The sequence below is a fragment of the Miscanthus floridulus genome, chromosome 18, assembly GCF_019320115.1.
Source record: "Miscanthus floridulus cultivar M001 chromosome 18, ASM1932011v1, whole genome shotgun sequence".
Taxonomy (NCBI): domain Eukaryota; kingdom Viridiplantae; phylum Streptophyta; class Magnoliopsida; order Poales; family Poaceae; genus Miscanthus; species Miscanthus floridulus.
The window spans coordinates 9574638-9588747 of NC_089597.1; the positions used below are offsets into that span (position 1 = coordinate 9574638).

Here is a 14110-nt window from a genome sequence, read left to right on the forward strand (position 1 = left end):
CCTCGAGAACATGGCAAGTTAGGGCATGTCTGCCGAGGACGATGACTAACAGGCCACACCACTTGTTGTAGTTGTTGGCGGCCTGGTCGAGCACGACGGGGACCAGGACACAGACGTTGACGATGGCGGTAGCCTGTGCCCAGAGAGCCTCGTGGGCGGACTCGTACTCGTCCATGGCAGCGGTGCGGAGGCGAGCCTCCTCAGCTTGACAGGCCTCCTCGGTGCGATGAGCGGCCTCGGTCTCCTCGGCGCGGCGACGGTCTTCAGCCTCCTGGGCAGTCGCGGCCGCGGCAGCGTTGTCGTCCGGCATCAGGAAAGGGAAGGGCAGCGTGGCGAACCAGCGGCTGCGGGAGCGCTAGAGATTGGATCAGTGATGGCGCCTGGCGACAGAGTCAGCGACAAGGCGGGGCGATCGGATCAGCGGCAGGCTTGGGTGCGGAAGTGTAGCGGATCATAACCGCGAATGATACCATGTAAGAGTGATTGGAATGATTGATTGTATTCCATATCTTGTACAGAGGTACATATAGGCAGCCGGGGTGGCATGCAAGCCATCCGCACAGGGGCAAGATTACAGCTACAATTAAGGGAGAACCTACTATAATTACATTATGCTAACAGGATCAATCCAGCTTTGTTCATGGCAAATCAACCACGGCTGACTCCTGTTGTGCTTGGGTGCTCAATCTTCCCACCTTTGATAAATCGGCAATCTTCCTGGAATTGGATCACGTGTAGGGAAACGAGCTTCGCCAAGGGGATCCTATATCCTACCTCTTCATCACCATGGCAGATGTCATTCGCCGTCTTCTACGACAACACTCCCTCCTCCCGTATCTTGCTCACACGATTGCCAGTGATTCCCCCATCCCCATTCTTTAGTATGTCGATGATACACTTATCTTTCTTCATGCTACTCATGAAGCTGTGCTTACCGCCAAGCAAAATCTAGAAGATTTCGAGCTAGCAACCGGCCTCTCCATTAATTACCATAAAATATTACCACTGTATATCCTCCTTCTGCGAGCCCTACCTTGGTCTCTCCCTCTCTCCCATCATAAGCTATCTGTCACTGACTGCAAACTAGTCATCTCCGCTTGAGACGGATATCTTGTTGGGCGGAAGGCCTTCCTCCTTAACGGCGCTTGGTGTTTCACTCTCTAGCCTCTGTTCTGAGCTCCTGCGCTTACACCATATGTGTGCCATAGGTTTACATAAGACTGTCATGAAAGGTATCAATCGTTGCTGCTGTGACTTTTTTTTTGGAATGGCGAAGACAAGTGCCATGGCTCCAAATGCCTTGTCGCATGGTAATCCATCTGTGCTGGCAAACTTGAGGGTGGGCAGGGTCTGAAAAACCTGGAGCTTCAAAATCGCTGCTTGCTCATGAAGTTTAGTGATAAACTCTTCTCTAGTGATCCATCTCCCTGGAAGGATTGGATATGCCATGAGTTCTCTGTTTTCGAAGCCTCCCCGGCAATGCTAATTCCTATCTCTGGAGGATCAAAGGAGATGAACTTGATATCTACAGGTCTATCACTCATGTAGATGGCTATAAAGGCGCCTCCACCTCCTTCTTGACCGATCATTGGATTCTGAATGGTCCCATAGCCCACACCCACCCTGCTCTTATCTCCCACACTTGGCCTAATGTTTCTTTGCAGAAGGTTTTTCAGATGCGGTTTGAATCCTTAGTCTTCATCCCCAACTAACAGATGCAGCACGCGTTGAGCATGCCTCGACGATGACCTTGATGACCGGCTGCTGAAGCTTACCGGCAAAAAATACCAGACAGCAAGTGATGCATACGCTGCTCTATAGTTCACCTCCTACTGCAGCAGACTCACATGGTAGGTGTATCTGGAACACTGCTGTCCCAACAAAGAAGGCTTCGCATCGCTGTATTCCAAAAACAGACTAAGTACCCGAGTCAACTTGCATTCCAAACATGTCCTCGGAGACAACATATGCCAAAGGTGCAAACATGACACTGAATACATGCACCACACTTTTTTTGGGTGCAATGCAATCTCCTCTCTTTGGTCTATGGTTGACATCCCATTGATTGGGGCTGCGACAGATGAAGATGTTCAGAACATCAATCTTCCACAGACTCTTGACACCACCCTTTGGGCCTTTGATTCTGGTTACCCTCCTATGGCATCTTGGGGATACAAGAAATGGTGCAGTGTCAAAAAACCTGGGTACTGACATCGGCCGATGGGGATGATACCTAAGAGCTTGTATCCCATCACCCATTTCTGAAACCACCTGGTTTCTTTCAAAAATATATGTACTAGAATATAAATGAAATTTAAAATTCTATAATTCATGCACTACTGCATTATTCAGAATTTATGACCACAGGGAATCACATGTCCACATACATTCTATGTTGGCCGTAGTTAATCTTCTGTAGGGTTATCTGGTAGTTAAAAAAGTTCTTTCACACGTACACACATATAATCAACATAGAAATAATTTATGAAAGCCCATTATATTTTGTCTGAGAGATGACAATATATTACTTACGTGGGGTAAGATATTGCGGACAATATATTATTCTATATACATGGAGTGAAGAACGAATGTAATTTCAAAATAGTTTAATTGCATACCAGAACACTGTTTAGCCAGATCAGCTGACTCCTGCAAGGACAAATAAATTTGAACATATCAACTAATTTAACAAAAGGAAAAGCCCTAAAAATAGACACATGGTAATGTCAACATATATAGTTCTAAGGAGTAAACTATATGTGGTTGGTTTAGTTTGTTCAGAGAACTTTTATTACCTTTTCTTTTTCCAATAGATAATCGAGATGATTAAGAACTTGTTTTTTGGAGCGAAATCTGCCATGAGTCTTATGCTTGTATGTCTACAAAACAGAAACATGATGTACACAATAGTTAAGAACATGGAGTTGTCTAAAAATAGTCTGACGACACTGTGGTTAATATGACCATAGAATAGTGGGCATTGTTATCACATAATGTTTTAATCCCTCCACATATGATTAATAATATTCCATTATTGAACCTCCTTTAAAGGAGCAACTTAATTGTTGTATTCTCATGTTTTGTAGTCATATATTTTTCAAATTTATATATAAGACTAGCAGAATAGAAAGAGTGGACAAAATATTCACATGTAATGTCTGTTCGTGGTAATAGTAAAATATCTTGGTGAGACAACGTCAAAATTTAAACTTGTAGGTGCCTTTGTGATAATCAGACTACCTAGTAAAATAGCATGGCTAAAACATAACATCAATAATTATACCGGAGATCTCAGTAATAGGACCCATCACAATCACAGGGAACAAATGTAAGATTCACCATGAATACACCATAGTAGAGGGTTTTCACAGTGATTAGTAAAGACAATGGATGAAAACAAGATAGATATGTGTAGCTGAGGAACAAGAAGACGCAAAGGACGTAAAAAAAAAAAAGACGCAAAGGAAGTGTGAAAATTGGTTAGACCAATATATGGTAGCATCTCTGTTCCAAATAGATGTTACAAAATAAATGGATCTTGAAAGCAAGGATTCAGAGTCCTAGTTCTTTTGTCCTTAGGCACCAACTTCTTCCTTGGAGGCACATATCATGGCTTCCATCTTGCGTCTTGGGTTCTTGGTAAACACCTAGTCCATGCTAGAATGGGTGATGTCAGCATCAGTGGTGTAATGCTCCTCCTTGTAGGCATCGCCTTAGAAATTCACAGGCTATCTCAGTTCTGTTATAGCTGTGGGCAATGTTTTTTTGTCTATCAAGTGGTGGCATGTTGGTTTCGTGGTCATAGTTTCAATCAACTGGCTGATGGAGTGATTTTTTTCATAGGTTGGCTTCAGTTTTGATTCTACTCTTTTTATTATTGTTCTAGTGATTCTAATGTTTTAGTTCACATGTAACTTGGGACATATGCAGGCAGTTGTAATAAGTTTCGTCTAATGCATCCTAGGAAGAGGACAAACCAAAATTTCTTCCATTGTCTAAAAAAAGATTCAGGTTGTGCACACCAATCTGAATATGGATAGATCAATCAGCAAATTGTATTTTGATAGATTCCAAAAAAAAGGTTATATAGCCTGATAAATTCCAACATCATATATGCCCAAAATCATTTCAAGCATTGGAACAGGATGGTAACTACTAATCATAGGCTAGATGAGATGGTGACATTTAAACAATGGTGGTTGCATATAAACTCGTTAAACATGAACACAATTCTCTCTAATCTCTGATAAAATTAAATACCTACATAAGCCAATAGGCCAGGGATGATCCTAGTTTTGTGGAGGTAATTTTTTTAGATAAAGTTGTTGGCATGGAGGCTAGGATGCATGTGCGCTGTCATAGCTAGCATGTTGAAGGTGACGATCAGGGCAAAGTCGAAGCTGCACCAGTGACATTCATAGTTAAGTGAAACGGGATATATGTGTAGTAGGTGATGCATGGGTGGAGTTCCTTGGAGGTCTCAGTTTTTGGGATAATAAGTGCACTGGAGTTGCATTGGTTGTGATTGGCAGTGATGACAATGTATACATAAGGTTGGATTATTGTACGGTGGGAACTGATTTGATGTTATGCAGGAACAGCGCTTTTTTAATGCTGAAAAAAAGAGAGTGACAGCCTTTCTTTTCTCTTCATATGAACAAGATAAATTGGTTGACCTCTCTTAAGTGGTAGGAATTGATTATATGTGCCTCTTAGCAGGAGGAACATATTAGTTTTTAAGGCATTTGATGAAGTATGAACAAATTTAGTTGATACCATCATAATCCTGCTTTGCTGATTGTTAGAATATAGTGACAATATAAATCTGACTCAGCAAACAACATATCGGAAAGACCAATGGCATTAGATTAGTATCATCCTACCTTTGGTTTTTTCCAATGTCAAGTTCATTTGTTGACTAATAATGATGGACCTCTAGTTGACATAAAAAGATATATTTTTTGTATAGAATCCATAGCAAACTTGAATTCAGCAATGACCTGGGGTGCAGCTTTTGAATGTATATTACTAGATTTACAGTGAAAAAAGTTACATCCCGGTAACAAATAATAGTTACTAGACAATAAATTTCATATAAACCTTTTGCAGTGACAAGTTCAGGTTCCTTGGAATGTCAAATATGATGATGTTATTAAATCAATGTTGAGTAAATAATTCCATAATTGCAAAAACAAATTATAATAACCCCATATTCCATTTTGAGACATTCAGAAATAAATCATTTCTTTTGTAAACTAGTAGGTAAGGAGAGATGATATAACACATCAAACAAACATCAAAACATGGAAAATATTTCATATAAAATGGAAATCGATAATATCATGAAAAAACTAAGGAAGGAATGAGTCATTACTAAATCGGCTCTTCCATCTTCCCTGTAGCGGCGGAGAACCTTCCATCCACCATTATATGCTGGATGCAACAGAATTTTTCTTGGTGTGCAGACGACATGTTCCCCCGGATCCGCTGCAGTCAAGGGCTCGATATCTAGTGGAGCATCATTTGCATTCATGTTCTGTACAACACATGACAAATGAGAAGGATAGAACAGAAATAAAAAAGCTGAACCTACACCATATGAGAGATTTTTTTAGATAACTTAAAAACTCCTGTGCCTCAAATAGTATTATCAGCAATTACGTGCATCTGTTTACAAGTGTTCCATCACAAATTTCATAGACTATCATGCATTTAATAAACTCATGGATGCGACAACTGGAGTTCTGTTGTGTATAGGTAAACAAGACCGTGAAGTGTATGGTCATTTCTAGAAAAGTTTCAAATGTTGGATTTATGGTGTTGCAGGTGCCAAAGATGTTAGGCTATTTATGTAATTTTGGTGCTTGGAGGACGATACTCCATCTAGTAAGTCGGCATTGTTGGGGGTAGTTGTGCATTTTTGGGCGGTCATTTCTCGGCTGTATCCTTAAATGAAATGTCTGCTTCTGAAATTTAGCATTTATTTTGAGAGGCAGCAACATATTTTGACCTCCTTTGCTAATAGAAAGGTTTGTCTCCTAAAATCATTATTGTAGTAGGGAGGGCGTTGTTAGGGGTAGTTGTGCATGAACGGTCATGGAATAATTTTTTTCGTGGGGGAGAATCCCCACCTACTTTTTCATTGACCGAGAGTGCAGCAAAGCACAGTACAAAATACAACCAGGAGCGAAGATACGTTGACTCGACGGGCTTGGCCGACACCAATGATTTTCCGGTTCGCCCCTATACCCAGTCATTTTTGTCTGGCTTAGACCCCGATAAAAATATGTGCGATCCCGGTAGTCTAGCAGCCCAACTATCTCCTCAGACCTCACCCCATCCAACGGTCCATTCGTAGGCCCAGAATACCAAATGTTGTCTTGCCTCCGTTCTCCGCTCACTATGCCATATTTGCACATCATTGCCGGCCTTATCACTGCCGGATTTGTAAAAACCGGCAGTGATGTACCTTCACTGCCGGTTATGAGCTTGAAAATGAAAAAAATGATTGGGGCTAGGCTAAAACCGACAGTGAAGGACCACATCACTATCGGTTTATGGCTTGAACCGGCAGTGTTTTGGCGGCCACTCATCACTGTCGGTTTAAGCCAAGAGCAGACAGTGATTGAGCTCTATCACTGTCGGTTCTAGCCAAGAACCGACGGTGATAAACCTACAACATAAAAAAGGCTGCAGTCGTCCTCTCCTTCCTCCTCTCTTCCATCCTAAGAACAGTGGCGCGCGTTTGGGCCCTTCCCTCCATTGTTGCGGCTACTCTTCACCATGAAGCTAGTGCTTGGATTTTGACGAATGGCTTGATCTTTTTGCTTTAAGGTTAGTAACAAACATCCACTTCTTTGATTTTGTTGCTTAATTAGCTTCGTTTTGATGGCTACATTGCTTGATTCCCATTCTAGTTCTTTTCTCCATTCTATAGAGCACTTTTTCAATTGGACATTTGTGCAAGGCTCAAATTTTGGTGAATCCATCATCCAAACGGTTGATGTCTATGAACATATTTAAATTCCTAGCTAATTATTTCATGGTGTTCAAGATCATCATTGTTAGTATGTGATGTTATAATTAGTTTTTAAAAGTAGAGTAGAATAGATGTTCTTCATTATTGTGCAATAATTATTTTTTACTATGATTTTCAATTTACAGAGCCAGGGCTAACAATTTCAATTTTTCAATAATTAGTGTACAATAATGTTTTTCAAAAATGGTACTTTCGAGCTATAATTGTTGTTCATGAAGCTCGATTTCTTATTAATTCTTTATAATTACTGTCTCAGTATTTTTTTGTACAGAGATGAATCGAGAGTGGATGCATCTGTCCCGAATAGGACAAGCGGTACATGCATGGCGTCAGCCAGTTTATCACCGACGCCAAAGCCCATGCTGGGAATGGGAACCCTGTCTTCTACCCATGCAAAGATTGCAAGAATCAAAGGAACTTTCGTTAAATTTAGTCTATACGATCGCACTTGATTAACATGGGATTCATGCCAAACTATACGATATGGCTATGCAGGGTGAGGTTGGTGTGAATGTTCTGCAAGGAAAACGATGATGATGTCGACATGCCTGACATAGCCATCCACGATGCTGGCGATGAACCCGGTGTCAATACGGAACCTATGGCCTACAGTTAATAATGTGTTTAGGAAACACGCTAGCTGACGACACTGAGGATAACGATGGCATTTCTTAGCTGCTACGTAATGTAGAGACCAGATGTCTTAGTGAAAGACAGCTGAGAAAGCTAGAGAAAATGAGACAAGATGGCAAAACACCATTGTATAGGAATTGTCAAATGAGCAAACTGGAAGCCAGCATCATGCTGTTAGAGTTCAAATCGACAAACGAATTGAGTGATAAAGGCTTTGATCAGTTGTTAGGTATAATAAGGAAAATGCTTCCAGAAAAAAATGAGTTGCCAGAAAAGACATACTTGGCCAAGCAAATGATCTGCCCCATCGGCCTCGAGGTTGAAAAAATCCACGCGTGTTCCAATGATTGCATATTGTACCGTGGAGAAAAATATAAAGACTTGGACAAGTGCCCCAAGTGTGAAGCTCCACGGTACAAGGAAGGGCAGTCAGATGAGGGTACCAAGATCAGAGAAGGTCCCATAAAGGTCGTTTGGTATTTCCCTATAGCTCCCCGGGTGCATAGGCTGTTTGCATGTGCAAAGTCAGCCAAGCTGTTACGCTGGCATGGCGAAGAGCGTAAGAAAGATACAATAATGAGGCACCCCGCCGATGGGCATGACTGGAGGACTATCAATACTATGTTCTATAAGGACATCGGTGGAGAGGTAAGGCACCTTTGGTTTGCTTTGAGCACAGATGGGATGAATCCTTTCTACCAGGTTAGAAAGCAATCATAGCACTTGGCCAGTGACGCTCTGTATATACAACCTTCCACCTTGGCTATGTATGAAGCGGTCGTACATCCAGATGCCACTACTGATCTAAGGGCCAAGACAACCTGGCAATGACATCGATGTGTTTCTAGGAACCAGTGATCAATGAACTAGTGGAGATATTTGAAAAGGGTGTGCCGGATGTTTAGGATGAGTACAAAAAGAAACATGTCACGATCAAGGGAGTACTTATCGCTACAATCACCGAGCTGCCAGGTCGAGGTTCGTTGTCCGGAGAGAAGACAAAAGGCTATACTGGATGTGTCGAGTGCTTGGACGACACTGATGCGGTAAATCTGTCAAATAACTCAAAGATAGTTTATATGGGACACCGTAGGTTCCTACCTAAGGATCACCCTTATCGTAGGAACAGAAAAGATTTCAACGGTACTATTGAGAAACGCTTAGCTCCAAAATATCGAGACGGACCTGCGATACTTCGAGAACTCAACAAACTGGAGAACAATAAAGATGAAAGGGTGCGGCCAGGTTGTAGCGCTACAACCTGGCCGCAACATTTCATCTTCATTATTCTCGCATTGCAAATCCTCAACAGGGACATTTAGCTGACACCTAGCGGATGACGCACAGTGGCACAAACTTACCAGCGGCAGCCGGCAATAAGCACCATGGCCTCCATGCTCAAGTGCTCATCGGCTGGACGAGGTATCCCAAATACTCCAAATTTGCAATTGGTTAATAACGATCAACTGATCATGTTTTTACTGTGAGGTATTAGGGTAATAGGGTTTTATTTTTTCAGCTATACAATTCTAACTCAGAAATCAGACAGTACATTATGTTCCTTGCGTTCCAGCAAAACATGCTCATTCATTTAGACCAGGTATCTATATGCTACTTTAGTATGGCTTGGGTACGTAGTGACTTTTAACTACACTAATGAATGCTTGCACATTAGCATCTTCTATAATTTTTTATTGTATGAATAATTTGATAGGCAATCAAATAAAGCAGATTGGAAGGATTCTATAAAAAGAAAATTACCCCAGTCGGTGATAATGTGAATAATAATGGTGACACTTCATGAACAAGAAGAGATGCAGATGTCACTATAACAAACACTAATTGTACTATTGAGCGCACTTTGCAGATCTAATGAGAGGAGGTAAGTTTTGATGAGCTTCCTTGTAAGCTAGCCACCACCTGGTTTTATATCTAATTACATAGGTGAAAAGCTGCAAAATGACATAAGGAGAAAATATTTGATTAGAGGTCCTTGTAAGCCACCACCTAGTTTTATGTTTCCAAGGACGGTGATAGTAGGCTTTCCACGATGGTGTCAACATGAATGGTTCACTAAATATGATAGACAAGAGTATACTGAAAAGGACGATAGATGGTTTTGTTTATATTGTTACTTGTTCAGAGATTGCAACAAAGGCCAAGGTGGGACGAATGATGCATTTGTAATAATGAGAAACCATATCTGAGATGGATTTTTGAATGATTGTATCATATGCTTCATAGAAGAAGGATTTTTAGCCACAATTCCAATCGACGATGTGATAGTTCGCTTTCACAAGATGTAGGGTCATCGCAATCGAGGGACACTACAAGAAGTAACTACTGTTGTGATTGTAATTATTTTGTCACAATATGTAGTTATTATCATTATATTCGATGTTATGCATGGTATTATATTAGAGGGACACTATAAGAGGTAACTTTGAGCACCGAGCCTAGCGACCATTTATCATGGCTTCGCCCCTGAATACAACAATCATCCGTGGCATGCCGGGGAGAGCGAGAGGGCATGAGAATAAAAATAAAGAGAGGGAGAAGAAAAAAGATCAAGAAAATAAAGAGTTACATCGTGATTGGAAGAAGTCCTAAACCAAAACCACTTCTTCCTCTTGAAGTGACAGGTCTTTCTCAACTTCCTTTCCTAGTGATCTAGACAATCAAAAACAATACCAGTTCCTAGTGATCTAGTTCTGCCACAACACCAGCAGCATCATGTCCAGTCCCCACCTCTTGGGGAAGGTTTAGGGACGATCTAAGCAACCAAGGGCAGGACTGGTCTCCCCTGGGACTAATCCCCAAGATCTCCCAAAGTCTGAATGTGAACGGGCAGGAGATAAACATATGATCACTGGTTTCGAGGGTTCCAGAGAAGTTCAAGCAGTGCAGATCCTCAAGAGATTGAGTATTCTTATAGAGATTTGCCCGTGAGCTTGCAAGGAAGCTTGTAGCCCTAAATCTATTGAATCATAGGAAGTTTGGGGATGTTGGCCTGCATTATAGAGTAGGCACATTGGCTAGAGAAAGGATGGAAAGTATTTCTAAAAAAAGAGAAAGGATGGAAAGGCATCCATCACCCTGAGGCCAGAAGAATTTCTGAGGGTCACAGAGGCAAGGGCTAGATTCAGGTCTTGCAAGTCGGCGAGAGCAAGCAGGGGTAAAGTGGGGCCTGAGAGAGATGTGGAGACCATTAGCGAGAGTCTCATAGACATTTTGGTTGGGCTTGATGGAGTTTGAGAACAAGGCGGGGTATATGTCAGCAATGAAGCCAGGTCCAGCCAATTATCAAGCCAAAAATAGGTGGTTAGCCCATCGCTAGCATGAACCTTGGTGAGCACCTTGAAGCGAGGCAGCTCCTCCCAAATGATCTAAGCATGGAAGGAATCGGATGACTGCTCGACTAGATCAATGTCCATCCTGATCTAAGCAACCACAACTTGCATGGGAGAATGTCAGCGCCGAGAAGTTTGTGGACAAATTTCATCAGAAGACAATGATTTTGATCTTCTAGAACCTGGATCCCAAGTGATGAGGCAATTTGATCCATGGCATTTGTTGAATTGTCGTCTCTAGTCCAGAGGAACGCCCAATGTCTACTATCAATGGCATCTCTAGAAGTCTTAGGGAGTAGCATAGCAAGCATGTAAAGCATTGCGTTGAAAGTTTATCCCCACTCTCCAGCCATAGCTGAGAAGCCTGGACTTGCACCCGGCGAGGTATCTATCAAAGGATCGGAGGTAATTAAAGGTTGGTAGTCAACAAGCTTCAGTTTATATGGGGATAAAGGAAGGCCAGGTATGTGGGAACTGAGGAGACAACAGAGCACCCCAGGATGTTTGCCATCGATGAGGCCCTAACTCTTCGATGTTCATAGGAATGAACATTGATTTACGGAAGTTGATGGTAAGATCCATGGCCCTAGGACAAAGACCTAAGAGTGTCACTCAGAGTACTAATGGCATGAATACCTCAATCCACAAGAATGAGGGTGTCATCTGCATATACTAGAGAACAGTGTCACATCTGGTCTAGTTTGGAGTTTGGCCCAGAGTGGCACATGTGCATGTTAATGAGATATTGTGGGGGGGGGGTTTGTCCCACCTTGGTTGTTTAGAGTGGGTTAGACCAACATATAAGGCTTCCAGAGTCCATCCCATCATCCTCGGGTTAATCCTTTTACGCGAAGCGAGGACGAAAGCGTAAGTGGGATGGTGGTAGGTGTGGTTCACTCAGCGTGTAGAGTGGATCTGAGCCGTTTGGACCCTGGGGCGTTACAAATGCTATCAGAGCCGACCTTCGCAGCCACGGGCGCGTGCAGGTCAGGTTCTCGGACATGGGGTTCATTGCGCGTGTAGGCCCTGCGGGGTGCACGGCATGACACATGTGCCCGTACTGGACGCACGATCGCGTGTGCCAAGAGGGAATGTTCCTGGTCATCGTTTGCCCAGTTTTGGGTGTATTGGGCCGCAAGGACGTCGGGCCTTTTGAGGGGGGGGGGGGTCTATGTCACATCCGGTCTAGTTTGGAGTTTGGCCCAGAGTGGCCCATGTGCATGTTAATGAGATATTATGGGGGTTTTTGTCCCTCCTTAGTTGTTTAGAGTGGGTTAGACCAACATATAAGGCTTCCAGAGTCCATCCCATCATCCCCAGGTTAATCCTTTTATGCGAAGCGAGGACGAAAGCGTAAGTGCGATGGTGGTAGGTGTGATTCACTTAGTGTGTAGAATGGATCTGAGCTGTTTGGACCCGGGGGCATTACAGAACAGGACAAGGGAGAGACAGGTCAATTGGGTGGCATAGAGCCGGTGTGCACATGATCATGCATTGCAAAACGTTCACCATGATAATAAGTAGATAGGGAGAGATAGGATCCTCTTGTTGAAGCCATCGACGGCAATTGAACTAACAACCAGGGATCCCGTTAAGTAGAACGGCCGTTCTGCCAGTGTTGAGGATGCCGGAGATCCAACCTCTCCATCGGGAATCAAAGCCACGTGCCTCGAGGATGGCATCAATGCTACTCTAGTCCACATAATTGAAGGCCTTCTTTCGAGTCGAGCTTAAGGACCACAGTGGGAGCACGTCGCCTATGACAACAGTTCAGGAGGTTTGCAGCATAAACTAAGTTCTCAACGATATTTCGCCCATGAACAAACCCAGTTTGGTTAGCATCTATCACGGTAGGGATGAGCAGCGGAAGGCGGTTAGCAAGGACTTTGGGGAATAGTTTCATGGGGCTATTTTGAGGGGATCTGAAGGCATCTGCAGTGTTCGCGCAATCTTTTTTATGGAGAAGGACCAGGAACGTGCGATTCAGCCCATCCAGATTCAAGATGCCATGGAAGAAGGTTTCAATAAGGTGTGTGATATCAATTTTACAGAAGACCAGATTGCCCGATTAAAGGAGAGACCGAACTCATCTGGGCCAGGGCTAGCATTTGTGTCCGTAGCATAGAGAGCACTGGAAATTTCTTCCATAAAAAATGGTCTTTAGAGGTCATGTCCAGCCACACAGTGAGATCAGGGCCGAGATCACATAGGTGAAAGTCCCAAGAGACTGGAGTTGTTGAGCCAATTAAGGAGCGAACCATAGAACTGGTGGAGGATGTTCTTTTTGCTGCATGGGTGGTGTGCACGATGCCCTCGGCTTCGAGGGTTTGGATGAAGTTGCGGCATTTTCGGCTAGAAGCTAACGAGTGGAAGAAGCGGGAGTTATCATCCCAGTCAAAAGCCATGTGCACAGCAGACTCATATGGAGCTGTGAAGCCCATTCACAGCAGCCTCACGGATCGGAGAGCATTTTCAATGTGGCTAATGAGGGGGGCGGCATTGATCAAGGGCATTTATGGGGATCCCAAGGTCGGACTCACGCGCTGGTCAGGGGAACACCACGCTTTGGACCAGCGTTTACACATGAGACAGCACTTCTTCATGTGCCCAGAGAAATTGTTGTTGGAACCAAAGCGAACCAGACCAGGTATATCTCTCGTTAGGGCAGAGAGAGTGGTGCTGGGGAAAATCGAGTTCCAAGCATCATTAACAAATACTTGATCTAGCTATGGAAAAGAGAAAAGATCTAGTAATTCATTGACAGATCTAGCAAAATAAGTAACTACTCTTGATTTCATAGGCGTACCTCCGTAATTTCACCTCTTGATTGCCGCAAAATCGAGAGCTGTTCAATCACCGATATGCGAGACATCCTTCTAGCAGAGAAATTTGTAGTAATATAAGAGTCTACTTGAAATGGAGAAGGAAGACTACGTACAATACGAAGAAGAAGGGAATAACCATACAGCTAAAAGGAACGCCCTTAAATATATCTATATAAGTTAATATAATTTATTATAGCATCCAAAGATTTTTGTGTATTTAGTAACGCACAATGACTATAGTCTTCAAGCAACCCATAAAAAGC

The 14110-nt window shown here is 42.9% G+C and overlaps 1 protein-coding gene across 1 annotated transcript; it reads right to left on the minus strand.

The window, feature by feature from the left end:
* Positions 1–2405: 2405 nt before the first annotated feature.
* LOC136523255 (uncharacterized) lies at positions 2406–13894 on the minus strand. The gene is made up of 5 exons (XM_066516999.1): positions 13829–13894; positions 5375–5536; positions 2796–2879; positions 2619–2649; positions 2406–2425 (listed from the first exon to the last, which is right to left on the minus strand). The coding sequence occupies exons 1-5, from the start codon at positions 13892–13894 to the stop codon at positions 2406–2408; spliced, it is 363 nt and encodes a 120-aa protein (XP_066373096.1).
* Positions 13895–14110: the final 216 nt, after the last annotated feature.

What these genes read in the sequence shown, in the direction of transcription:
- LOC136523255 (XM_066516999.1), bottom strand. Translation starts at nt 13,894, where the DNA reads ATGTCTCGCATATCGGTGATTGAACAGCTCTCGATTTTGCGGCAATCA. An exon ending in ATCTATTGGAAAAAGAAAAG is followed by an intron (nt 2,650 to 2,795) that starts GTAATAAAAGTT and finishes TTGTCCTTGCAG; the next exon opens with GAGTCAGCTGATCTGGCTAA. An exon ending in TCTGGCTAAACAGTGTTCTG is followed by an intron (nt 2,426 to 2,618) that starts GTATGCAATTAA and finishes TTTAACTACCAG; the next exon opens with ATAACCCTACAGAAGATTAA.